The sequence below is a fragment of the Morchella sextelata genome, assembly GCF_020137385.1.
Source record: "Morchella sextelata strain SCLS chromosome Unknown scls_16, whole genome shotgun sequence".
In the NCBI taxonomy this organism is placed as follows: domain Eukaryota; kingdom Fungi; phylum Ascomycota; class Pezizomycetes; order Pezizales; family Morchellaceae; genus Morchella; species Morchella sextelata.
In genome coordinates this window covers 257,887-285,464 of record NW_025408631.1, presented here as the reverse complement: position 1 = coordinate 285,464, position 27,578 = coordinate 257,887, and the positions used below count along the sequence as shown (strand labels likewise).

The 27,578-nt window shown below is 46.3% G+C and overlaps 6 protein-coding genes across 6 annotated transcripts; 5 read left to right on the top strand and 1 right to left on the bottom strand.

Moving 5' to 3' along the window:
• Positions 1-86: 86 nt before the first annotated feature.
• H6S33_003789 (uncharacterized protein) lies at positions 87-1,819 on the top strand (the record flags this gene model as incomplete). The annotated part of the gene is made up of 7 exons (XM_044835544.1): positions 87-258; positions 315-322; positions 378-681; positions 737-891; positions 948-1,152; positions 1,215-1,634; positions 1,692-1,819. The coding sequence occupies 7 exons, from the start codon at positions 87-89 to the stop codon at positions 1,817-1,819; spliced, it is 1,392 nt and encodes a 463-aa protein (XP_044691323.1).
• A 2,728-nt stretch (positions 1,820-4,547) lies between these two features.
• On the top strand, positions 4,548-10,213 carry H6S33_003788 (uncharacterized protein; the record flags this gene model as incomplete). Its single annotated transcript, XM_044835543.1, has 9 exons — positions 4,548-4,955; positions 5,098-5,146; positions 5,271-6,131; positions 6,212-6,312; positions 6,369-7,211; positions 7,265-7,428; positions 7,499-7,634; positions 7,665-9,073; positions 9,133-10,213. 9 exons carry the CDS (start codon positions 4,548-4,550, stop codon positions 10,211-10,213), a joined length of 5,052 nt encoding a protein of 1,683 aa, XP_044691322.1.
• A 6,049-nt stretch (positions 10,214-16,262) lies between these two features.
• Positions 16,263-17,217, bottom strand: H6S33_003787 (uncharacterized protein; the record flags this gene model as incomplete). Its single annotated transcript, XM_044835542.1, has 4 exons — positions 16,263-16,315; positions 16,379-16,471; positions 16,530-16,877; positions 16,941-17,217. 4 exons carry the CDS (start codon positions 17,215-17,217, stop codon positions 16,263-16,265), a joined length of 771 nt encoding a protein of 256 aa, XP_044691321.1.
• Positions 17,218-18,690: 1,473 nt separating this feature from the next.
• H6S33_003786 (uncharacterized protein) lies at positions 18,691-20,610 on the top strand (the record flags this gene model as incomplete). Its single annotated transcript, XM_044835541.1, has 4 exons — positions 18,691-19,016; positions 19,084-19,531; positions 19,594-20,247; positions 20,299-20,610. The coding sequence occupies 4 exons, from the start codon at positions 18,691-18,693 to the stop codon at positions 20,608-20,610; spliced, it is 1,740 nt and encodes a 579-aa protein (XP_044691320.1).
• Positions 20,611-22,603: 1,993 nt separating this feature from the next.
• H6S33_003785 (uncharacterized protein) lies at positions 22,604-25,032 on the top strand (the record flags this gene model as incomplete). The annotated part of the gene is made up of 5 exons (XM_044835540.1): positions 22,604-22,852; positions 22,911-23,097; positions 23,238-23,720; positions 24,009-24,745; positions 24,808-25,032. 5 exons carry the CDS (start codon positions 22,604-22,606, stop codon positions 25,030-25,032), a joined length of 1,881 nt encoding a protein of 626 aa, XP_044691319.1.
• Positions 25,033-25,523: 491 nt separating this feature from the next.
• Positions 25,524-27,038, top strand: H6S33_003784 (uncharacterized protein; the record flags this gene model as incomplete). The annotated part of the gene is made up of 3 exons (XM_044835539.1): positions 25,524-25,925; positions 26,027-26,481; positions 26,555-27,038. The coding sequence occupies 3 exons, from the start codon at positions 25,524-25,526 to the stop codon at positions 27,036-27,038; spliced, it is 1,341 nt and encodes a 446-aa protein (XP_044691318.1).
• Between the last annotated feature and the right edge of the window lie 540 nt (positions 27,039-27,578).

Here is a 27,578-nt window from a genome sequence, read left to right as displayed (position 1 = left end):
TAACTTTTGGAAGGGCATACACATCCAACACCAGAACAAACACCAAAACAACCAACAAACACAAATACCACTCCAAATCATTGACAATGGCACCAATAACTGCGATCCAGAATAAAATTAAGTCTGCGGATCTTTCGATAACTCCAGGGAAGGGAGGCTTGATGTCTTTCCCAGGAATCACCGCTGAGAGCTCTCGCAAGCTCAGCGAACTCTTGCAAAGGAACCAAGATGATTACCATGGATTCTTCAATGATAGAGGTGTGTATTGTATTAACGTTTACCCGGACCTACTGCACAATACTGACGTTAGCCAGGATTTCATGTTTGTCCCTTGCTGAAGCGTTTGGTATTGGAGATATCGCTACTAACACCACCAGAACCACATGTCCGACGACCTCCTGGCTACCTACGACTTTGGGGCCACTCCAGCTGATTTGGACACTATATACAATCGTGTAAAGCAGGTGCAGCGTGCACCCCCAGAGCTCCACTCGGAGGTCGTCGTGGACCTATCGGACGAAAGCCAATGGCACAAGCATCTTGGCGACAAGGACCGTTGGTCTGATTTTCTTACGTTTTTCCAGACGGAGATGGAGGAGATTGGCATGCCAGCTATGTTAAACAAGAGACTCTTTGCGGGGACGGAGGCTTCAGATGACCTTCTGGCCCGTTGTTTTTCCGGTGAGTGCCCATTGTGGGGTATTTGACGAGCATTGGTAATGACTGCGGGGCATAGGTTTATATCATCCAATCATCCGTATTGGGTACGGGTTGGAATTCGATATTCCTGGACTAGTTCCGGTAGGACTTGCTACTGCGGCATGTAGTGATGACTGGACAGCAGTTTTCCTGAAAGGGGCATTAGCGGATGCCATAGATATTGACAGTAAGGTACGGTCTCCTGATATCACCCCAAATCTTGAGGCATTGTGATTTATTTCTTGAAGGAGTTCGGCAAGCCATATTTGGATATCCTCAACGAGGTCCAAAATGATCCGATTTTCCGCAATCCAGGCACCGATAGGCAGCTGTATAACTATTTCTCAACTATTCTCCACGATGCAATGGACCCAATTCTTTCATATGCCAAACAGTACCGAGTACCTGTTGACCAGATCGACGAGAAAACTGCCGAATCACTCAACATAGCGGGTAAGCTTCCGGTTGAGCCCGTTAGCTGCATATATATCGAGCTAACTTTTGATGTCCCCAAGCTCTTATGCTCGGCGGTGCCATGCGGAAGGACAAGGAGGTCAAAGTGGATTTCTTCTTGATTCACTGTGTGACGACGGCCATCTTCATATCGGTCTTCAATGCCCAGGATTGGATAACTTCAGAGAGCAAGGCCCGTCTCCTAGAATGGAAGACTCGTTTCGACATACTCACTTATGTTGCAATTGGTGCACCGGTACTCCACACGGACGAGATTAAAAATTATGAACCAAAGGTCTCACAGGACGGCGTTGGAAACCCATGGCTTGATATTATTGAACGTTCAATCCACGTAGAAGACGATGGCCATACCATTAAGACCATCAGGGCCCTGGCGCATGGTGAGAGGCTCGCTGCAAGATATGGAGAGAAGTTGAATTTGCCCGTTGTGGGTAACATGTGGAGGAAGATCGCTGCTATGAGTTAGTTCCGTTAGTTCTATTAAAGATATTAATTGAGATTTGCTGACACATATACAGGTATCGATAGCGCTGAAGGGTTGGGTGACTGCCATGGGGGTCCTCGTGCATGGGTAAGAGGTGCTGGATTTGATCAGGCATGGGAAGTTTTCGGGCCCAGGGAGCCCCGCTCAAAGCTTAAGGATTGAGTGTGATGTTATGTGTACCTCAGCCTCTGCTCATTTACATCTATATGTATTTTTTGATATTTAAATGGCGACAGCCAAGCTATCCTGCCTATATATTTATTCTTCCACATTACATCGCATGAACTGTGTATCCTGAATCAGAATGTGGTAAAATGCACAATGATTTAGAGGGAAAAGCAGCGAACTGATAAGCCGAAAGCTAAATCTACATAAGTTCTAATAGTGCGAGTACCGAGGAGCACGATAGCCGACGCGGGGAATTTATAAATGAATCAAAATGTCTCGGGGGGGGGGGGGCAAAGTCCGAAATCGAGACAGGGTACTGAAGAACGTGTCTTTATTTTTCTAGACATAGGATTGGTGTCGGGAAGCAGGCCAAATAAATGTATAAAATACCGGTCGGGAATGAAGGCTGAAGCACCACAGAGTATGTACGTGTATGTTGTGTATGTAGGAATTGTTCCTTTGTATGGTTCGCTTAATTAACATGATTTTTTGTGGATTTTATTTTCATCCTGCGCGGCTCGGATAAAATCCACGACAAACATTAATTGGTTTCAAAGGGTTGTACTCGAATAGGCGTGCATGATTAATAGTCGGGGGCGAAGAGTGAGGTTGAAATAAGAGGTTGGAGAGGTGAAGTCGGGATGGCGACCTGACGTCGGTCATATCTTGTTTGCGTCCAACCTCCTTGCTTCTGCTTCTGCTGCTGCTGCTCGTCAGCGCTGATGGGGTGGGCAGGTTAGGTGTGTGTGGATGGATGTCTCAGATCGCCGGCGCCCTGCACAGGATCCCATGGTGACCGAAACGGGCGAGGACTTTTGGGAGCCAAGCGGAGAGCAATTGGGACATTGGGTCAGTTTCTCGACGGCGGACGGCGGACGGCCGACGTCTCGAAATACCACATCCTAAGGATACATGTATCTGGGGGGTGATGGAGGGGAGGGGGGGAGGGGAGGCTGCGGCCGCGGGCGGGGGGGCGTGTGGATGTGGTTAATTGTGCTGGTTGTGAAAATCTGGTCTGGTTCAAAATCTAGAATTTTAGAGCAAGATCGCTTGCGGCGGTCAGAAAGCGGAATAGTGCTAGCTGAATCTGGGAGTCCAGCAACGTCCACCGACCGAATATGGGATGGCCATTGGTCCATTGACGCATGTGGAATTTACTGCTGGGACTCTGCTCTTGTTCGTTCGCCAGCTGTTTAGCAAACATGTATGGATGTACCTCATGTACAGCGCTGTACAGTACTGTGAATTGTTTTTTCCAATTGCTTTCCTCTCCGCAGTCTACTTTTCGGATCAGTATTAATTGCTGTAGTGATGCTGTGGATTGGGGGGGGGGGCTCTTCACACTAAACCTTAGCGGCGGGTATACATTTAAGTACTCGACAAACCGAATCATCTGTAAAAGTACATACATCATCGCCCCCCCGAAGGGAAAAAAAAGATTTACGCAATCGTGAAGTTGTTGATCTTTATTCACTCCGGGAATACATCACTACACAATGTTAGCTATATGTTGTCGGTATCATGTGCGTGTGTATCGGTACATGCCATGTATGGTGATGGATGTATGATAGATGATGGTATGATACATGAATGCGTGCCTTGGGTGCTACCAATCTTTTTTCTTTCGCGCGTGTTGCAGCTGTGGTGTTTCTCCCTCCTCTCTCCTCGACTGCCCTATCTACATCTTCCTTTTGTTCTGCGCGCTTTCTCCCAGTCACTCACTTTCGTTTTAAGATACATGATAGTACCTGTCTATATCACTTAATAAATCAATAGGAAGTGGACGCGGCTAGCGCAAGACGCCCGCGCTGTACTCCCTCTCTATCAACCCATTACACTCACTTACATACATCCAATTCCTCACAGACATACATAATCATATCCTACCCCCGCTGTTGCTAGTGAGTGCTAGAGTAGGTACTGCCTCTGTCCCCCCCATTGCCCCCCAAGGGTGGTTTTATAAGGGATCTCGCCGCGCATCCGCTTTCTACTTGCTGTTGCTGCTGCTGTTGCCTCAGTTTCTACCCTACCCACTTGTACCTACATAATTCTCTCTCCACCCTTTCTCTCTCTCTCTACCCTACATACATCATTTTTTTTGTTTCGTCGAACCATCAAACCATTCTCCCCCGGGCGGCTGTCAGCAAGGAAAAGCCATATCTTCCACGAACGGCCCACCCCTCCACCCACCCACCTCATAACCACACACATACATACATAACAGCCACACACATGATCCCTGACGGACGAAGGCTATTGTAGTATTTCCTCAGTCTGATCTCTTCCCCGATTTTGTCCCCGTTCCCTTTCTTCCTTTCTTTTCTTCTACCCCGTCGTTCCCTCCCACCCCCCCCAAACTCGCCATCCACTCCCACTTTCCCGACCGTCTCTACGGTCAGGTAGCTCTTTCACTTGCTAGAGTGCATGAGGAACAAAAATATCCCACCCAAAAATTTATCTACGATATTAGACGGTATATTGTAGCTGTTCCGTTTCCCCGTTGTGTGTTCATACATATGCTTGGCTTGGATGAACATCGGCAGTCCTGCAATAATACGCTTGCAACTAGCATACATACCTGTTGTAGCTCCCTCCAGACCCCAATCCATATAAGAAACCGACACACCCCACATCTACATCCGCCTCCGCCCCCATCGAACCCAACAGTTATCTACCTCAAAGCCATTCCCACCACGGAATAAACAAACCAACACCTTGCGTAATGCCGGCTGCTGCTACGTCGTCGTCGTCTTCAGCGGCGGCCTCGTCGGCACGTCCGTCACCTCGCGCACCCTCGACTAGAATGAAAGCTGGCGGTCCTGGAGGTGGAGGAACTATCCCGACCACTCACCCTGGACCCGGCGGCTATCAATCCGCTCCACTGAGCTCTCGAAAGGCACAGGCCTTGGATATGTCTACGGTGGAGAGGAGGGGTTCTGCAACTAAAGAAGGACCAAAGAAATTTCGACCTCATGGCCTCTTGGAGGCACCGACTTACAGACCAACCCTCGAGCAATGGAAGGACCCAATCGAATACATCAAAAGCATCTCGGAAGAAGGGAAAAAATATGGGATTTGCAAAATTATTCCACCGGAAAGTTGGAACCCAGACTTCGCCGTGGACACAGAGGTTTGTAGCACGTTCTATTGTTTTGCGTCTGTCGTCGCTTATTTGGCTCAACGACTTTGTTTTATAAACATTTGAATCATTAGATTTGTTTCGCTGGATAGAGATTGGATGGACTCTGCTAACATTGTGTGTGTGTGACTAGCGATTTCATTTTCGCACTAGAAGACAGGAGCTCAACTCCGTAGAAGGAGGTAATCATAGCCCACAATTTCTAAAAAAAGATTCCCCATGAATCAGATCCAACAACGAATTTTTTTCATTTTTTTTTCCCCATTTAACTGACATCATATTCCTCTGGATTTTCGCGTACTGTAGGCACTAGAGCAAACCTAAATTATCTTGATCAGCTGTCCAAGTATCATAAGCAGCATGGCACAAATTTAAACAGGTTTCCATCTGTCGATAAGCGGCCCCTCGACTTGTATCGCTTGAAAAAGGCTGTTGAAATCAGAGGAGGTTTTAACCAGGTGTGCAAGCATAAAAAATGGGCCGAGATTGGAAGAGATTTGGGATATTCGGGAAAGATTATGTCCAGCTTGTCAACCTCGCTGAAAAATTCATACCAACGTTATCTTCATCCTTACGAAGAATGGGTCAAATCAGCAAAGCCAGGAGTGCAGCAGCAAATTGAGGCCGAGCTGAGGGGCGCGATAACTCCTTCGCCAGCTGGATCACCGATCAAAAAATTCCCATTGGACAAGTCAATAAATTCTCCGATGGGTAGTATGCCGCCAGAGTCGCCGGCAATCAGGGCTTCGAATACCCTTGCTGGATCTTTGAGAGGCACTCCTGATAAATCTGATACCGACATGACAGATGCAACGCCAGTTCGCGGCTCAACTCCCGCAATGAATGGTGGCTTTACTCCTGTCAATACCGGGGGTGGATTCACACCTGTTAACGTCGGATCTTCCAATTTCACGCCACTAACCATGGTTAACGGAAACAGAAGAGAAGGGGACTCAGGCCTAACGCCGACTAGCAATTCTAGAAGGATTGAGAATGGCACTACACCTAGCAAAAGAAACACGCCCGAAGGATCAACTATAGGATCTGTTCTCAAGCGTGGTCTTAGCCAGGAAAATGGTGTCATTGACAGCAAGGACTCGGCCAAAGGCATGGATTGTGACGATAATTCAGAGAACGGCGAACGACGAAGCAAACGGTTGAAGAAAGGTAAGAAGAATCCCTGGGTTTCTTCTATGAAGTTGGTTGTTGTAGCACTTAACCGAGATCGATTGCTGATCTTCCGCCAGAACCGGCTCCGATGGTAGCTGGATCACACATGACGCTGCACAGACCCTCATCAACGCCCAGAACCTTGAACGGTGATCGTAACAATAGTAATCCAGGAGAGGTAATATTTTATTCCCTTTCTAGTACTTTTTACCGCCGTACCTAATATTTGTATAGAAGTGCGAAAAGTGTGGACGTGGTGATGACATGGTCAATCTGCTCCTTTGCGACAGCTGCGATCATGGCTATCATACCTACTGCTTGGACCCTGTGCTTAAAAGCGTTCCCGACCGGGACTGGTATTGCAACCGCTGCTTGGTTGGGACCGGGGATTATGGTTTTGCTGATGGCGAAATTTATTCCTTGCGACAATTTCAAGAAAAAGCGAACAACTTTAAAACTCATTACTTCCAATCAAGAATGCCGTTCGATCCCGTCCTTAATAAACCACGAATGGTTACCGAGGATGATGTAGAACGAGAGTTTTGGAGATTGGTGGAAAGTGTGCATGAGACGGTAGAGGTTGAATATGGCGCAGACATACATTCAACCACACATGGAAGTGGATTTCCGACCATTGAAAAACAGCCGATTAATCCATACTCCACCGATCCATGGAATCTGAACAACCTACCCCTTCATCCCGAATCCCTATTTAGACATATTAAATCCGATGTTTCTGGGATGACCGTGCCTTGGCTATATGTTGGTATGTGCTTCTCAACGTTCTGTTGGCACAATGAAGACCACTACACATATTCCTCGAACTATCAGCATTTCGGAGCTACCAAGACATGGTACGGAATTCCGGGCGCGGACGCGGAAAAGTTCGAAAACGCTATGAGAGAGGCTGTACCAGAGCTGTTCGAGCAGCAACCGGACCTTTTGTTTCAATTGGTCACTCTGCTAACTCCGAAGCAGTTGATGAAGGCTGGGGTGACTGTTTATGCGTTGGATCAAAGGGCGGGACAATTTGTCGTGACATTCCCGCAAGCATATCATGCAGGCTTCAACCACGGTGTATGTTGCCCCCCTCTCACTAATCGGCGTTTGTATTTGCTGACTCTCTGCAGTTTAACTTCAATGAGGCAGTTAATTTTGCGCCTTCGGATTGGGAACCGTTTGGTCAAGAGGGTGTTAATAGATACCGAGAGTTTCGGAAAGCACCTGTTTTTTCACACGATGAATTACTACTTACTGCTGCTGCAAGAGACACTAGTATTCGAACGTCGCTTTGGTTTGCCGCCCTTTTTTGTATCTTGAAACGAAAGGAAAAACTGTTTGCTAATCAATCTCTTGCTAATTAGGCTTTCACCTGCTCTTGAACGGGTAAAGAATAGAGAGTTTGCTGAACGTCGTGGCTTACTTGAACAAGTTCCTGACATCAAACAATCTATTCTACCCGAGGATGAGGAGTTAAGCGAAGATCAATACCAATGTGGGGTATGTAAAGTTTATTGTTACCTTTCACAGGTCACGTGCTCATGCACTACCAATGTCACTTGTCCGTCTCACTACCGAGATATTTGTGATTGTGAGGTATCGAACCTCACTTTACGACTTAAAATGACGAACGAAACCCTTGAGGAACTCGTACAAAAGGTCCATGACAAGGCGAATATGCCAACCGCCTGGGCTGCCAAGTTGCAGAAGACAATGCTGGAAACACCAAGACCTGCACTGAAGGGTTTGAAGTCACTATTGTCTGAGGGTGAGCGGATTCCATGCTACATTCCGGAATTGGCTCCCTTGAAGACCTTTGTGGAACGTGCACAGGAATGGGTCGATGAAGCGACTCCATATATCTCACGCAAGCAGCAGAACCGCAGAAAAAATGAGAAAGCATGGAGGAAGGGGAGCTCTAAGCAGGCTGAAATGGAAGAAAAAGAGCGCGAACATAGGAAGTTGGAAAGCATTTTGAAACTTTTGGAAAATGCTGAGACTATAGGCTTTGAATGCCCTGAAATTGATCAGCTCCGCGAAAGAGCTGATGCAATCCGGGAGTTTCAGTTAAACGCCAGGAACGCTTTGGCTACTCCTGGGGCTCTATCGACAGCTGACTATGAAGGACTAGTCGAGACTGGGAAAAGTTTCAATGTTGACTTGGCTGAGACAGATTTGTTGGAGAAGATTGTTCGGCAATTGAAATGGGTGGATCTAGCAAGGGAATCCCGTGGAAGATTTATGGACCTCAATGAAACAGCGGATATGATCAAACAGGGGCTTGACCTGGGAATTCCAGACAATAACGAACAGATGATGTTTCTAAAAAGCCAGAAAGAGGGTGGAGACATGTGGGAGGCCAAGGCCAAGGAGCTGATGAGAGCTGATGTCGTGCATTTTCAGCAACTAGAGGCTCTTTCGAGTCAAGCTTCAACATTACCAGTTTCTAGGGAAACATTAGCACAAGTCGACCAGATTCTCAATAAACAACGGGAGGCTCATAGGCAGATCATTTCGCTATATGATCAGAGCAAAGAGCCAGACCTATCAAAAAGACCACATTATAAAGATGTTAGAGAGGTATTGGATTCTTTATTGGAGCTCCACAGCAAGCCTGTCGGAACAATTGATTTAGAAAAAGAGCAAAAACGCCATGAAGACTGGATGAGGAGAGGGAAAAAGCTATTCGGGAAAGCAAATGCACCACTGCATATTCTGGGCCAGCACATGTCTTATGTGGAAGGGCGTAATGAGCACTGTTTCGCGCTGGACGACCGACCAAGAACTCCAGTGGAACCATCTAGTAGAGAACCTAGCCCGGAACCAAAAAGCGGTGGCCCTTTTGAGAATTCTAGGGGTGGACGACCCCGGGAGGTCTTTTGTATCTGCAGGCAGCCTGAAGCCGGAATGATGATTGAGTGTGAAGTTTGTCATGAGTGGTATGTCAATCATGTTTTCTGTGATGTTTAATGAACACAGCCATCTAACATTGGAAAAGGTATCACGGGAAGTGTCTGAAGATAGCCAGAGGCAAGGTCAAGGAAGACGATAAATATACTTGTCCTATCTGTGACTATCGTGTGAAGATACCTCGCGATGCAGCTCGGCCTAAGCTCGAAGACCTCATCGAGTGGCACAGCGAAATTCCGGGCCTTCCGTTCATTCCCGATGAGCTAGAATGCCTCAACAATATCATCAAAGCAGCATCCGATTTCCGAGAATATGTTCGTCCATATACGACATCAGCACTCGGACTTACTTCTGCTGAGGTCCCGACTATGCGATTTTATCTGAGGAAGATTGAAGGTGCAGAGATTCTCTTGGCACACGAAACGAATTTCTTCCGGACCGAGTTGCATAGATGGATGCCAATTGCGCCCGAACCTCCCCCAAACATCGAGGTTTCTATGTCCACCCGCAAGCCTCGTCCGACGAAGCAGCAGAAGTTAATGGCTCAGATGGGTATCACAAACCCTGACGATCTCCCGCCTCAACTTAGGACCAAATCTCATTCTTTTTCCAAAAAGAAGTCCATTGACGGTAACTCAAAACCACCCCCAATAATAAAACCTGCTCCGTCAAAATCGGCAACTATGCCGTCTTCACCGGATACCCCTACCACGATCAACCCGGGCCAGACCCATTCAGGTCATGGATCCCAGCGATCTCCTGGAGAGCCCCATTTCGATTATGGGAACTCAAGATTTGGATCGACGTCGCAGAGTTCGCCGACTTTTAGTCAGCCTGGATATCACCAAACTCCCGGAAGACTCGGGTCTCCTGTTTTAATGAACAACCCTGGTCGTGGTCCCACTTTGGATCCGGCCCTCTTCAACCCCAGCGCTAGTTACCATCGATCGAGGAATGAGTCTAGTAGCAGTCCTCAATACAATAATGCTCCTTCTAACCGGGATATGAACAACATGTTTGAGGCCCTGACGAATCATGATGCTACCGAATTATATGTCAAGGAGCCTGCACCTACATCGTCAGTAAGCTATGAGGCTCTTGCCGCTGAAGCTTTGAACACCGCAGGTGATAGCATGGAGTCAAGTCTTGAGCAATTCCTTACACAGTGAAGCGAGGATGCTTCCCTGTACAATGTGTATTGTTAACTTCCCTACTGTGCAGTCATTTTCAAATGAAGAATCTGTAACAAATGTTTCTCAAGTGTATGTTACTATTTCTCCACTTCATTTTTTCTATTCTTGTACTTTACAATTGGTTCGCTCTTAAACTTTCCTTACTTTCTTATATCTCCTTACTTTCCTTTCCTTTTCTCCTTTTCTAATGAGGTGTTAACTAAGTATGTTGGGTTGCATGCATTTCTCCCTTACGTTTTTTTTGTCTTTTTTTTTTTTTTACAGTTGTAACTTTGGGAAGGGGTTTTCATCTCTTGTCTCAACTTTTGTTGCTTTCAATTCGCGTTATTTTCAAAAGAGAACCAAAAATTCGGGTCTGGTTTTTCTCTTTCCATTTCCTATTTTCCTCTATTTCTTGGTATTATGGGTTTACGGATTTGGATTTGGATTTGGGCGCCCCGTTTATTGCTTGCAGTTAGGTGGGATCTGGGGTTGAGATTTTATTTGTCAATTTTTTTTCAAGAATTCTTATATTTCTGATATGTTCAAGAAAACAGTTAGAAAACTCGCGGACCTGAAGCCCTCAACATAATGTGACTGTCAATTGTTTGGTTTATTTTTTATTATCTTTTCCTTTGGAATCTTGGTTAACGGAGCTTTTTTGCCTTGTACTGTCTCGTTATATGTTTCTTGGATGCGATTGGGAAGGGGTGGGGTGGGCTGGGGCTGGGAAAACAAAAGCCAGGGTCGATCGGTAGGGAGTTATCTTTTTTTCTCTAAAATTGTGAACTCTTTCCTTTTGTTTTTGCAGTTTCAGTTGATCGACTGTGGAATGGGTTATAGGGAAGTAGTATGGTAACAAAGAATAAATGTGCTTTTGAATAAGTTCTTGTGATGATGATGGGATAGAGGTATTCAGGGTGTGGTTTGGGGGAAGGGGGAGGAGGTTCATGTAGATAAGTTGGAATGATTCATGATCAAAGTGTAAAGGATCGGGCTCTGGCTGTTGTGTATGTAAATAACGGAGCTGCAGTCTGTGAATGTCTTCTGTGAGTAGTTAATGTCTGAGAATATCAGTATAAAGGCACCAGCCAAATCTCAAAGCAGACAGGAATGGGGGTCTTGATCCATTAACTACGTTCCGAGGAGGAGGTAAGATGGGTTCTATACAACAGCACCGCGGGATTTAGTGTGAGACGTTCAAACAAGCATCTTAGAGGAGGTGAGGCACCCCTCACATGAGCTTATCTTTGACGTGGTTTTGTAACTGATCGATTCCCGCTTTCGTAGAGTGCCGGTCTGAAAGTACTGGTCAGATCGAGGGGGGGGGGGGGGGGGACGAGTGAAATTTCGTGACTGACAAATAAAACCAGGTAAAGACCGATTGAAAAGTAGAGGGACGAAACATAGCCTGATGGAAACGTGAAAGAGAAAGAAAGAAAGAAAGGAAGAAAGAAAGAAAGGAGCTCTTGATTCTATATCTATCGTCCCAGTTACAATAGGACAGAAGATCTGACATGGGGAATGGATAGGCTCCACGTAGTTGCATCATGATCACCCAAGAGGGTCGCGTCATTATCAGCTTCGCAATAGATCTTCATTCCTTGCATTCGTATATAGCCCCCGACGACAGACTTGTGGCCTTTTATTAGTCATTTGGATATCGCTGATTTCTAACCCAAGTGAATCATTACTGCAGTGGCTACATACATACGTATATGCTGATAATCATGAACATTCGAGAACTTGGAGGCTTTGTTTTTGTTTTATGCAATGTGTATAATTATGATATCGTGTAGACGGGGCCACTAAAGCCTGCGATTCACCATCCTGTGTCTTTAGTATTTTGGCCGGTGCCGATTTTCATTTTCTGTCATATATGCACTGAAAACTGTGAGTTTGTATGGCGAATTAGGAATTTTGAATGACGGAGAAGTTAACGACTAAAACACTGTTATTACCTAAATAGAATGCCAGTTTTCAGTGTAATTAGTGATAGAACTGGACTCAGGTGAACAATTGCCAATTGCTTCGCGGAAAATCATCCCGTGGTATGCTCTTATAATAGCTAGGCGCGCATCCTCAGTTATCCGAAATCCAACCTCCACTTCCTGAGGTTTGTCGTTTATTTAGTGGAAATTTGCACAAGCGCGTCTAAGCTATTTCAAACATGGCATATATGTGCATCATATTCATGATATTTCCATGTATTACGCAATTCTAAAATATCCATTAGTATGTGTAAAGCTACCATACGCCAGAGACCTCAAGGCTAGACAAGTAGGATTTCAAACTTCACTCAGTGAGCGAATATGAAGCTGTGGTTTCCATTTTATTTAGCGCGCATTTTTCTTTCTTGAAGTCCTCAGGTAGAGAAAGGGAAAAAAAAACTGGCGGGCCTAGAGTTATGCAATCCGAAAAGTCAAATATCACAATTGCGCGGTATGTCACTGCTCTATATTCATGATCAGTTTCTTGATATTTCTTCCCCAATCGAGTGCACGTGGTGGGGCGAGCTAGCGCTAGTAGCAACCACCATCATATACGATCACTCGGAAGATAGGTGTCAACCAACGGAATTACATTCCCTGCAAGTCTAATTCAAAACTGAATGGGTAGCAGACGCATACCTGAGAGTCGTAATATTGGACAGAATGTGATTGCCTGGGTTAGGGCAGGAGTGGACTCCATACGATGGCATCCCATCGTTCGAAATGAGCATCGTGATTCAACTTGCGACGCCTGTGGAAAATGTTATGAGGGGTAAGGGGGTCTTGGCCACGTGGAAAACCGACCAAAGAGAGATGTCTAAACACGTCAACCTATTCGGATACAGTCTTTGGCATAGTACTAGTGTCTACCATTGGACCGCCAAGCACGCCATTTAGAGTCCCTCATAAATTACAGATCAGTTCGTGATGAGGGACTGAGTGAGCTAAGTACGGGCAACGAACGTCAATTGGTAACGCAGTCGTACAGCACGATAGCGGTACCAGAGAACGGATAACTTCGGCTCGTAGTAGAAGCCGGTGTAGGAAGATCGAGTAAACCATTATGTAGATAGGCGGCGGGATGAAATCCACGAGTCTAAGTTGACCATGTGGATTGGAGCAAGTCTAGCGCTGCCAATTATCTGACTTCATTCCATTATCTCATCTTATTGAGAAATTGCAATCGCTATCCCATAGATGAACCTAGAACATTGGGGGAAAATGAATAAGTGATATATCACCATAGTGTCTTAGAGAATGAATAAGTAAAACTATGTATTTAGAAACGCTCGAGTGCGATACGGTGCAGCAGAGAAGGACACTTGTCATTACATAAGGCAAACAACTGAAAAGTCAGCTAATATGTAGATAAAGAATAGCTAACTAGAAGAAGGAAAAGTATACGTCGATCATTATTATCAATGTATCGTTACCAACGCGCCAACAACCAAGGTCAGAAGCCTCGCCCGGGGACCGGCGAACACAAGAGCAAAACCTGTTTTGTTTACTTGACATGGTAAACGATGGCAAAAGGGTGAATTGCCGTAAGTGTGTGGTCCACAGGGCATTACTTCTCGAAACCTCGCCTCGAGGCAGCTCAAGACACAGGGTCGATTCTACAAGAGTCACGAGAATGCTCAAGGAAAGCCTTCTTGCTCGCCTCTAGCTGCACGAAGTTCATTGGACCATGCTGTAATTAGCAAACTTATACTTGGCATATGGAGTTCTCATCTAGCTACTGTTACTGCTGAAATACGTGCAGCTGATGACCTATAAGAATATCCATATTAGATATTTCTGATTACATAAAGTTAGGTTACTAGTAGTTTCTAGGAAAATATATCATTGCAATTCTTGTCCTATAATATTTCGTATTTGGCTCGAATGCTTCGAACACCTCGAGGCATCGTCTTGCTTTGCTCGAGTAGGGCAATACATAGCTATCAAGGCAGAGAGGCACCTCGATGCATTTGCCTCTGCTCACCTCGAGTGGAACACACTAGTTGTATACATACATCAAAATTCATGATGTGGACAGACTCGACTTTTCAGTAGCCAGTACAGTATCATAATCCTAACGTCGACAGAATGCCTCAGGATCACTTGACCGTCAGAAGCAAAAGATCGAGGCAAAGATCTATATTGGAGCTGAAAGTGCAACTAAAAAAGAAAAGAAAAGAATCAAGGTAAGCCTAAGTATGATTACTCCGCATCAGAAACCGAAATTTGCGCGATTCCCGCTATACCAATCACTAGTATCACGACATTCTTGCAACGAGTGACCCTCTATGAGCAAAAAAGAAAACCCTCCAATGCCACCGCAACGCAGCACCCTTACTGAAAATGTATAGTTTTTCCAACTGGTAAGTTCCATTTATCTCCAAAATCGCCTTCGAAAACAAGAGTTTAGCTAAATTAAGTGCACCAATTATGGTACGCATTATGCATGTGAGTTCGCGGTACCAGCATAACTACCAAAAAGGAATCATGCAGCTTCGGCTCCGTTTCATCTAGCCGAACCCCGGGCCACACAAATCAGAATCAGGTCCCAATATGCTCATGCGGCAAGCTCACATGGGGCACGACCTTCAGCCGTGATCCAACGTTTTTAATCGGCCATAGCCCACAATGCACAAAACGGCGCACACACATGTGGAGGGGGGGATTCCACACCCACGTTTCTTCCTCGGCCCACTGCATGATGTGAGGGGAGGTCTGGACCAACTGTTTCACTTGAGGCGGAGGGGAAGATATTGCAGACTGTGCCTCAGGGTGTTTATGGTGGTTTTCTTTTTGTAACCATAGTCAAAATATTGATGTGGGTAATGTTGACTCATCGCAATTTGCAGCTTGTTTAATTTATCCAGACCGGTTGTTATTAATAGTATACGAGCCAGAATTTGTCAGTATGAGCCAGTATTTGTCAGTATGAGCCGATATCGAAGAGTTTAAATAGAGGGCATTATCCCCCGAGCTTCCAAAGGACAATCAATTGCGATTGCGATCACTTTGAGGTTGGGTCCGATACACTGACATTTGAGTAGTTAGTATGGCGTTGGAGTTTGTATTATCAATCTGAACGGACAAGGCAGGTTTTGGCCTTGTATTCTGATACGACCTCTTTCTCACTAACACTTCCACCTCTGGCACAAATCAATATAACGCTGTTCCATTCTTCTTGTAGGCCTGTTGGATCTCATGACTTCAGGGACAGGCTGTCAAGTATTCTCATTTCCGGAGTTTATATTGTGACCTAAAAGCTACTGGACTATCCCTCAAGTCATGGGACTCTATAGACCTACAAGATGAATGGACGGCGTTTCACTGAATTGTGGTTGGGATGGCAGTGGTGGCACGAAGAGAGTCGAATTAGGTGCCTAGTTGAACCTGTCTTAGTAGTTGATTGGTATAGCTCTGTCGTACTAGCTGCTCATTTGTCAGTATTAAGGCTCGATCTCAACATGATTTCGATTGGTTTAATACGATCTTTGTAGTGCAAGAAAAATCCGTGTATCACTATTTGAGTAGTATCGCTATAAATTTGCTCCAAAGACCTGTGTTAAAGAGTTTGTGTCTACGTTTCCAATAGAGTCTTTTATCCACACTCACTCGAAGGTTGAAAGATGGGTATCGAGGCAAAACGACCGGGGGTTGTATGTACAAGCCAAATGGAGGAAAGAATATGCAGTAGTTCAATCTGGAGGAACCAATAAACTGACGGGACTCATTCTTCTCTCAGCGTAATTCTGAGAAATTAGACAGATCATATTTCCTCAGCTCACTAAAATCCAGGGTTAGGTCTTTTCATGCAAAGATCCTGGTCGTTTTGCCTCGATTCCCATCTTTCAACCTTCGAGTGAGTGTGGATAAAAGACTCTAATACTTGTAGTTTGGTTAGAATTTGTTGTAAGCTTGATTCCAAAACAGGCATAGCCGAATGTTTCAAATGCTTTACATATGACGTAACCGGACATGATTTCGTAATTTAAAGTAGAAAAAAGAAAAACCCAATCCTGAAACAAAATGAAAATAGCGTATATTTACATGTAACCTATTTATTTCTTAGAGATATCCTTGCCGGTGTAGTTTTTGTACTGGGATCGGATGACTATAATTTGCGAGTTATTAGAGATGGCCGAAATTGGGAAAGGTCATGTACGGGTATTCTTACAGTTGCCAATCTGCTCATCCTTAGCTTGCTCGAAAGCGCTCTCATTGTTTTGAGGACCCTGCTTGAGGATATGCTCCTGGAAAAGGTCAACAGCTAAAGCGAGGACCTTGTTAGTAACTACTTCCTCAAGATATTGGAATAAAGCGCATACCCTTATCAACGGTGTCTTCCTTCTTTTCTGACTCTGGGCCACCACCAATCATGCCGTGGAGCTTGTCGCCCCAACCGCCGGAGCTTTGCTGCTGCTGCTGCTGCTGAGGCTTGCTACCACCCATCAATCCACCGATCATGCCACCCAAGCCAGAGCCAGAGCCAGAGCCGGATGAAGAGTGTCCTTGCTGCTGGCCGTAAGATGATTGTTGCTGCTGTTGGGGCTTGGCGCTACCGCCCATCAGTCCTCCGATCATGCCGCCGAGGCCTGAACCAGAGCCAGAACCCGAGGAGGAATGACCTTGCTGCTGGCCGTATGACTGCTGGCCCTGTTGGCCGTACGACCCGCCTTGCTGGCCGTACGATCCGCCTTGCTGGCCGTATGACCCGCCCTGTTGGCCGTATGACTGACCTTGCTGGCCGTACGACTGATCTTGGTGGCCGTACGACGAGGGAGGTTGATGCTGCTGCGACTGCTTTGGGCTGCCACCACCCATCAATCCGCCGATCATACCACCGAGGCCGGAGCCGGAGCCTGAGCCAGATGAAGAGTGGCCCTGCTGCTGATCGTATGGCTGTTGTTGCTGGCCATATTCCTGCTGTTGGCCATGTGACTGCTGGCCATATGATTGCTGGCCGCGTTGGTCATTGTTGTCGGCACCACCAGCGAGATTCTTAAGGAGATCCATTTCTATGAGAGAGCTTTGGGCTACTAAAAGTGGGATGTGTTGATAAAGTAGGATGGATATACGGGTCTGGAGCTTTAGATTGATAGATGCGGGGAAGATGATGAGGGGAAGTCGGGAAACACATGCATTTATAAACACACCGGAGGATCGATGTAGGCTTGGAAGCTGTGCCGTGTGCATCCACAAACAACTCCCCGATTAACCACATCCGCGTATCGTGCCCATCACGGTGGGTGGCAACTTGCCTCAATTGAAGGACTTGTAGGATGCGCCGTGACAAATATCCAATAAGGAAGCTACTATTTAGAACTTGACAGACATGCCCAGCAAGTCTAGCCCCAGATTATGCATTCCTTGTAAGATTGCATCACGCTTTCGTAGGTTTATAAACCTAACCCTGCAGCATATCAAGATCTTGGGATGGCGCTACTGCGTTACTTGGATACAAATTCATGCAGGGTGACGAGTTAGTTCAGCCCCACGTGTTCAACCAATCAACCTCAGGGGCTGTACAGTACAGCCTCAACGCCAAATTCCCACGATATTTAGAAGTAGACCATACTAGCAGAAGAAACAAACGATTAACAGGGGATATGTGCACGTTGTAGTACTAAATTGAGCGATTAAAAATTCTAGATTCGTGGCAAATTTTAAGGACAATTTGTTGAGATGAGCACGATGTCTAATTAGGAGTGAGTGATAAATCATGATGTTGGAGTTGTTTTGTTTTGGTAGTTGCAGCCAACGCAATGTAGGTACACAAGTGAAAATTGACTAGCCAATCTAGTTGGAACTACCGATTATTAGAGATCGATTGATTGTTATGTAGGTATTTGCACTTCCGGGAAGATGTCAAAGAGGTAAGTATTTCGAAGGGATCGTTTGTAAGTGGTTGATCGATGAGAACCTGCGGCAGACCCAGCATTGAATTTACTTGCTAAATCCATTAATTATTCTGTTAAATCTGAATTGAAATTATAAAAATAAATATTTAATGGAAAGAGTGGAATCAAATGCGCAAAAATGATTTCCTTTTACTAACCCCGTTCATTGCGAACAGTATTTCCCCATCTTAGCTACAAGCTATTGTAGCTTCTTAAGTGTGACATCGGTACTCGGCACTCTTTAACCATTGTCAGGATAGTAACAATTTCGTATCCCTTAAACCGTCACCAAAGTGCTGACCCACCAAAAAAAAAGAAAATTTGGTGTGGCTTTACTAACAGATCTTATCTTTCTTATCAAATAATAGATCTCCCATACAAATTCAACCCCTCTATCACCGGGGTCAGCAATTGATGGGTTAAGGGATAACACCGTGACAAAAACAAATTATTATGTATGTACCATTGAAATAACCCTAACCCTGCGGCTCTTACGAACACATCTTCAGGGATGCAAAGAACGCGGGGTCGGCTGGTTCAGTCACTAGGGCTCTATGATTTTTGTTTCACCTTGTTTGTGACGTCCGCAATGAAGTTGCCCCTCCATTACCCCTCACAGCTCCACAAACTTCTCTACCGTACGACGGCAACCAAATTTGCATCGAGATTCTACTCGAGATCTACAGTAACACCGATTAGAGGATTTTCCACATCCCAATTTCTTTCGCGGAACAAGGATTTAAATATGGCGCCGAAGGAAAAGGCCGTGAAGGAGAAAGGCAAGGGAATGCTGAATCTAAAGGTCCCGAAGGGTACCAAAGATTGGGAGGGCAAGGATATGATCATCCGCGATAAGATATTTGGAACTATCACGGATGTGTTCAAACGCCATGGAGCGGTCACTATAGATACCCCGTAGGCTTCGCCCCTCCTTCCGAACCATTGCAATAAACGGTAAAAGCTGACATGACCAACAACTCAGTGTATTTGAGCTCCGTGAAGTCCTCATAGGAAAATACGGTGAAGATTCAAAGCTCATCTACGACCTTGCCGACCAAGGTGGTGAAATTTGCTCTCTCCGCTACGATCTTACAGTTCCATTCGCGAGATGGCTCGCTATGAACCCGTCAATCCAGTCAATTAAGAGATACCACATCGCAAAGGTTTACCGCCGCGACCAGCCTGCGATGACAAAGGGCCGTATGAGAGAGTTCTACCAGTGTGATTTCGACATTGCTGGTGTATACGACCCTATGCTTCCCGATGCGGAGATCTTAAGAATCACTACCGAGATTTTGGATGGGCTCAACTTAGGAACGTATACTATCAAAATAAACCATAGACAGATCCTTGATGGGCTGTTCCAAATCTGTGGTGTACCCACAGATAAGATCAGGACAATCTCGAGTGCCGTCGACAAGCTCGATAAGGTATGTTATCATGAGTGGTGCTCATGTCTCGGGATGGCATCTAGCTGACAAGATTTTAATAGTCTCCATGGGAAGAGGTACGAAAAGAGATGGTCGATGAGAAGGGTCTTGACCCCGCTGTCGCCGATAAGATTGGAGAATACGTTCTCAAGAAGGGTGGGCGCAACCTCCTCGATGAGCTCCTCAAAGACGGAACTCTCACTTCAAATGAGTCATTCGCTGCTGGTCTGAAGGATATGGGCCTGCTTTTTGACTACCTTGAGATCTTTGACGTCATGCCTAAGCTCTCCTTTGACCTCTCTCTTGCCCGTGGTCTTGACTACTACACCGGTATCATCTACGAAGTTGTCACCGAGGCCTCTGCACCCCCCGCCAAAGGCCACAAATCCAAGAAGCCTGTTAAGTCCGTTGATCCTAACGACCCAGATGCCGACCGTTCTAACGATGATTCGATCGGTGTTGGATCGATTGCTGCAGGTGGAAGATACGATGAGTTGGTTGGCATGTTCGCCAACTCTGCTAAGGGACGGGTACCATGTGTTGGTATCTCGTTTGGTGTGGACAGAATATTCTCAATTACCAAGGCGAAGATGTTGGCGGAGGTGAGAGCAAACGAGGTGGACGTGTTTGTGATGGCTTTCGGAGGAAAAGGCTTTACGGGACTGGTGAAGGAGAGAATGGAGGTCTGCAGAATGCTTTGGGATGCAGGAGTGAAGGTATTTATTTATAGATTGGCCGCTTAGAAGATCTATCACTAACTTGAGTAGGCCGAGTTTTCGTATAAAGTCAAGCCAAAACTTCCCCAACAATTCGCCGCCGCAGATAAGAACGGCGTGCCATTCGCAATTGTACTGGGCGAGGATGAAATGAAGGAAGGAAAAGTAAAGATCAAGGAGATGGGTCTCCCCGAAGGACACCCTGACAAGAACGGAGTTGATGTCGAGTTAGTCAACTTGGTGGACGAGATGAAGAAGAGAATTGCTACAAAGAAGGAGCAGGAGGAGAGTGGCAAGGTTAGCGTGTTGGCGGACGGTGTAGCAAAGGTTGTGCTGGAGGGAGAAAAGCCTACTGCAGTATAATCTAGAGATGTCCCTCTGAAGCTCGTATTTCTCTTACGCTTTTATTTTTGTAAATATATATACCTTTTCATACACCCCGCTTTTCAGGTTCCAGTTTCCTTTCGTCTCCCCGGCCAGCTAGGCTCAAATTACACCGGATCTCAGTATTACAGTGAATTTCTTCTAGGATGCCGTTTGCGACCCTTTACTTCCATTATTATGGTACTTTTAATACGTCCCCTAACTCAGTGAATTCTTGATTGGATAATACTCCGTTCATCCATCCAAGCATTTGGCCTCTGGACATCTATAAACTATCATGTTCAAGCGATCCCGAGATGATTATTCGTCCTGGTATGCTAGATAGCAGAAGGCAGATACTGGAGAGTAAAACCTCAGATTCTTGCTACATCTTTTCTTGGCGTTCCTACATGTAGCTATAGGTTTAAAGCTTGGACCTGCCGCTTGCTCTGGTTGTATCATGATAAATCACTCGGACGTTGATTGCAATTTTAGTTTTAATCTCACATGGTGCAAAGCAGAATTTGAATAAATTCAAATAAATTCAAATAAATTCACTTAATAAATGAATGAAGAGAAGTCGAAATATCACAGCAATATGTCAGAGCGATTGAGGATAATATTCATTCATCAAACTCCATAGATACATGTATATAAGTACCGGTATGAAGCACAAGCTAGGGCAGTCTTTGGGTCTTCCTGGCGGCTTAGGCCTAGCATTATTGTTTCGTTATATATAGACCAAGATAGTTCTTATGTAACTGATATCATTGAATCTGTTTATAATTATCGCCCGTTACTACTTATGAGCGCTGATTCAGGTTTGGTCCTTATATCACATCCAACCTACTTGAGTGCTCGATTTCTTTTTTAACCGACTCATACCTCATTATTCCGGCAAACATTATTTGGAATATTGTACACATATATATGGGGTATTTTACAATTTGTAAAGGCATTAGGTTCAAGAAGGGTCAGTACAATGGCAGGAGCAATAATCACGAGAAAGTTTACCTTTCCTCGACTTCAAGTGCGATCATTCAAGAACCGGGTGTATCCCATAGTCCGGCGATGCTGCCCCCCTTGTAATACGGGAATTAAATTTGTATGGGAGATCTATTATTTGATAAGAGAGATAACAGGATCTGTTAGTAAAGCCACACATAATTTGCTTTTTTTGGGGGGGGGCGGGCAGCCGAAGGGATAATAAGTAAGAGCGTGGGACTTTGCTGAAATCCACAACGCTTAAACCGGAAGGTAAGGCGCCTTACAATAAGCAGACTTGAAAGGATGATTATGGTTGACCTATTGTAGAGAATATCACTCATATCGCAAAATCTCCATATCCGACCAGGGATTATTCTCTCACCTGTTGGCTGAGCGGCGCTTGTCAGCTTCAGAAGCTTCCTTTAGTAGTAGTCTAGCTTGGTTTTTTTTGGCGGTGGTTAAGCCTTAATTCCCATCCAGCAAGCTCAAGTAGGTAATCACCCAGAATATATCCTGAGGCTCTCACACGACTAGACAGTCGGATATCTCCCGAAGCTCATAGCACGGCTGCTCTACTAAAAACCGGAAAAACTCCGTGCCCCACAGTTGATCCTGCAGGTTTGGTTCGCGGAAGCTGCCAGGGGTCTCCCTATTTGGGTCATTACCGTAACAACCGGGCTTGCCAAGGCGATAGATAGCGAATCGTTCTGATTCGTCCATAATCTAACTATTCTCAGGAGCCGGACCCTGTGCTACAGCGAGAGGGAAAATTATTGTAGAAACAGGGGTCTAAAAACAGGGTCTAAGTGGGTGACTCGGCCAATGGGACTCTTCCCATACTTCTACAATAATTTTACCACACGCTGTAGGGCAATAGTACTAGAGTAACACACTTAAGCTGGAGTGTACTGAAGGACTTGTTGGCCCTTTTTCTTTTGCGGCCCTCCTCACCTTTTAATCTACATACCCCCCTCTCTCTCCCTATTCTCCTTTCCTCACCGTCAAGATGGAGAACTGGAACCAAAAAATGGAGTCCGAAAAACCACTAATGCCTTCTACCAGCCGCGATATCCCACAGCCATCCAGTCGCAAACTCAGACTACTCGAGAAAACGCGACGCCTCGTTCTATTTTCTGGAATAGCAGCGTTCGGTACATGGGCTGTTGTCGGGTATTCTACGAGCTGGACAGGACCAGCTCCTCACAGAAATTGTCACTTTGAGGCAGATAAGGGCAAGAATTTCAAATGGGAAGATGTTAGTCGCTTCCTCTCCTTTTTGAGTTTGTTTCTTGCTAATATGTCTGCCCGCATAGGTGACTCCAACTGCACACCTAGAATACCGCCCGTGTTGGGACGGCTACGAGTGCGCAAGACTTGAAGTCCCGCTCGACTGGGAGAACCCGGATAATGGGTTGAAGGCAGCAGTTGCGATCGTCAAAGTGCCTGCAAAGGTGGATGAAAGAAGCGAGGAATGGGGAGGTCCAGTGTTGATTAATCCTGGTAAGTAAATATGATTGGTAATATTAATGCGCATCAGATGAATGGCGGAGATAATATGGCCTTGTGTTACAATGGACTGGGATGCATAGGCTAGATGTGGAGCGCATTCAAGATATGGCAAAACTAACAATGTGATCCAGGCGGTCCCGGTGGCTCTGGCACAAACTTTGCAATTGGCCGTGGAAAGGAGCTCCAGACTATCCTTGGTCCTCAATTTTCTATTGTTGGCTTTGACCCTCGTGGAATCAACAACACTACCCCGTCTATGTCCTGCTTCAACACCCATATGGAACAGTCAATCTGGGGAATCAAGTCCGGTGGAAGAGTTCTTGGGTCCACCGACTCGGGCGAGGAGGTTGGCGAGGCATACGCACGAAGCATGACTATTGGAGCTGTGTGCAATATTACCATGGGAGGAGAGGGGCTTGCAGGCGTAGGGAAATATGTAGGAACGCCGGTGGTAGCAAGGGACATGTTGGAGATTACTGAGAGGGAGTGGGACAGAGTTGGAAAAGATGGAAGTAAGAAAGGACTCAGGTATTGGGGCTTCAGTTATGGAAGTGTTCTAGGGACTACTTTTGCCAGTATGTTTCCGGATAGGATTGAGAGGTTGGCTGTTGATGGTAGGATCCACGCATTCATTTTGGACACATTAAAACCCCGTAAACCAGTGCAACAGGCCGAACACAAAAACCTAGATGTAACATGGACCCCATCACTACTTAGAAAACAGCCAAACATACGAGAATCACATAGTCATGTGGGTCTCTGATTGCTCTGTGGTCTGTAAGTTTTGGATGGGAATTCGAGCTTTTATGTTCAACCTGTTGCACTGATTTCATAAGGTTTCAATGATTGCCTAAGTAATCGCCATTTTTAAACGCCAAGCTTACGGAAATCTTCGGGATTAGGTATCTGCGATGTAGAAGACTACTACAAATCCGGGTGGATGACCAACTTGCAAGACGCAGAAAAGGTTGTCTCATCCTTCTACAACTATTGCTCCCTTGCTGGCCCACTTCGCTGTGGCTTCCACACCGGCACCACTGCCGATGATGTGTCCACTCGTCTCTCCACGCTCATGGCCCGACTTCGGCGCCAGCCTCTCACAGTCCCCGATGCTCCCAAAGGCCCCGAAATCGTCACATACTCTGATGTCAAAACGATGTTCTTCACCGCTCTCTATAAGCCCCTCACTAGCTTCCCAAAAATCGCCAAAATCCTAGCCGATATCGAGGCAGGTGACGGGAAGAGCTTCATCGAGTACCAAAAGAAGCAATTCTCATGCAACTGTGGCGATGGTGGACCTGAGCGTCCACCAGGGCCAGATTTCGATGCGATTTGGGCGATTGCGTGCAGCGATGGCGAACAGGTTGACGATTCGCTGGATGAGATGTATGAGTACCTGCACATGCTGCAGGATCAGAGCCCGACATCAGGTGGCAGTTGGGCTGTCGTTAGGATGGGATGTGCAGGGTGGAAAATAAGGCCACAGGGATTGGTTTACAACGGCCCGATTAGTGGAAATACTAGCTGGCCGTTGCTATTTTTGGGTAACTCTGCGGATCCGGTGACGCCAGTGCGAAATGCACACAAAATGGCGAAGGCTTTTGAAGGCTCTGTTGTATTAGAGCAGAACTCTGAAGGGGTTCGTTTTCCTTATTACCCTTACTTTTGTTGTTCACTCCCAGTTACTAACCGTGTTTGCAGCATTGTTCAATCTCAACGCCCTCCGTGTGTAATGTCAAATATCTCCGTGACTACTTTGTTGATGGAAAGCTTCCACCGAAGGGTACGGTCTGCGAGGCTGATGTCAGGCCCTTTTTTGACGGTGAAAAGGCTATCAGAGCCATGTCGGAGGAGGACCGCATTCTTTTCGACGCAGTCTCTGAGCTTGGGAAGGGATGGAGTGTTGCCCCCAATTTCATGATTTGATTGTTTCTTTGATTTTTGAGCCATGATACCTACCATTTGTGTTTTGTTAGCGATGAGTGCAGATTATGAATTTGATTGATAAAGATATTATCCATTTGAAGCAAGGAGACTGACAGGTATATTTATGTGAACCTTGAGTGCGTGATATCCTGTGAAGCAACTCAGCGCAGTCGCACGTGACAGGGATCCGTTTTGGGAGATGGGCATGCACAGCACTGACCTCACCTCATTGGAAAAAAAAAAAAAAGAAACCCCACCCTCGAGAGAAATAAAAAGCCGCATACGCATATTTATAACAACGCATAGATCATACCCTACCTACGCATAATAACACAAATAAACACTTATCTCCCCGATACCTCTATCTCCATCTCTCAAAGTGCGTGAAGTGAGCGAGTGAGCGTCAGTCATACTTGGCCCTATATCATCATCATCAACACCAACCATCCCGCTCACCCAAAAACTACAAACGCACTCCTACAGCAGTCCAAATGTCCGGCCCAAACCCTCTTCGCCCCTACTACATCCCCCCACCGCCCGTGGCCTTCGATACCAGCCCGCTTCCCCCGCCGTCGCTCCCACCGTCTATCCACAATGCCTCCTCGTCATTCAACCTATTGACAGACCTGCAGGACTACACAGATTATCTTGATAGTCCGAGTCCTAACGAGGTCCTGAAGAACTTCTTTACGCAGGCGGCCACCCAGTATGGTCTGAATCTCGTTGCGCAGCCCTTTGAGAATAGTAAAACGCTGCTGCAATGTAGGGTTGTGCCGAGGCGTGAGGGTGGGGTTGTGGGTGCGAAGGGAAAAGGCAGGAAGAAGGAGAGTTCGTGGAGAAAAGGACGGGCATATGACAGTGCGGATGAGGATAATGGGAGTGATGATGACGATGTATGTTCTACGATCTATAATTACAGCTTTAATCTACAACCTGCAGTCGGTCTAGATGCACATTCCACTATATGCAGTGCTGATTGAAACGGCGCAAACAGGCAGCCTCTACAGACTCCGAGCCTAACTACTTTGCGTCCGATGATATCCCGCCGACGCCCAAGAAGCTCCGCCGTTCCCCGTCCCGCGGCCGTAAGATGACCGACCGCGCTGGCTATGTCGTTGAGACCACAACCGACCCCGATACAGTACACCCATGGCAGATTGAGCTCCCACACCCCGACAGCAGCATCAGCGACATGCTCAAAGCGCTGTGGGCCAAAGAGGGCGCATGGGGTATATGGAAGGGGCAAAACAGCTCTTTCCTGTATGGGATTCTCGAGCGCACGATCGAATCGTGGACCGGCAGCTTTTTGAGCGCCGTACTGAGCCTGCCCGATCCAGGCCTGACAGAGATCGCGGATAGTGCGTATCCTCTGGCTAGCCTGGGCGTTGCTGTTGCGGCGGCGGCAATTTCGGCGGTGGTGTTGGCGCCGTTGGATATCGTGAGGACAAGGTAGGTTTATGGCTCCTGGTGGAGTAAGTTCGTGGGGTTTAATGTGCTAATATGAGGTTGAATTGGATTATAGATTGGTGATAACACCCGCCACCGAGCAGCCCCGCAATATCTTGCCCTGCCTGCGTCTCCTCCCCTCGTACTTCATCCCTCCGTCCCTCATCCTCCCTACTACACTCAACGCAACCATCCCATCCTTCATCTCCCTCGGCACGCCATACTTCCTACGCATACGTTTCGGCTGCGATCCGATCCTGACGCCGACGCTGTTCAGCATCCTGACGTTCTTCAGCAGCACCGCGGAGCTCGCAGTACGATTGCCCCTGGAGACGGTTTTGAGGCGGGGACAGGTCGCAGCTGTGAAGCCGCAAAGAACCATTGTACCGGTAGGTAGGTATGCTGGTGTGTTTGGGACGATGTGGTGCGTGGCGAAGGAAGAAGAGGGCGTAGAGGCATTGTGGAGAGGGTGGAGGTTGGGTCTCTGGACTAATGTCGGCGTGTTGGGGTTGGGATTGGTTGGCGTTAGTGTCGCGGGCAGGGAGGATAGCGAGTTTTAATGTGGTGTGATGAGTGGTGTCTTGTGGTTTGGTGCGCCGTAAAAGCGTGAGTGATGGCCCATGATGTGGGCAAAAAGGGCGTTTTTCATGACGTTATGCTTGGGGTGGAGTTGTTTCTTGTTGTCTTTTTTCCCATTGGACTTCTTGTATATAGCTTTCTTCTTCCTTCTTTCCTTGTTTTCTTGGAAACTACAAATGTAGTTTTGCGTAGGCACATTCCTCTCACTCCTCTTTCTTGAATTCCTTTTTGTTCTGTTTTGGTATGTGTGGTGGGCGGGTACAATATTATTCTAGTAGATACGGTATGGTACGGGTAGTTGTATAGGTATAAAGACCGTAGGCAGCAGGCACAGCGGACAAAATTCAAAGGTTGGTTCTAGAATGGTTTTAGGGCAGCGGTGTGACGGTATGGTCTACAAGCATCTCATTACTATATCTGTCACATTTCTGGTGAGAGTGCCGGCGCAATCTTATTTTCGCACAATTACACACTCCGCATGCATTGTGGTTGGTAGGAAGATAATAGTGTTGGTAAGAATG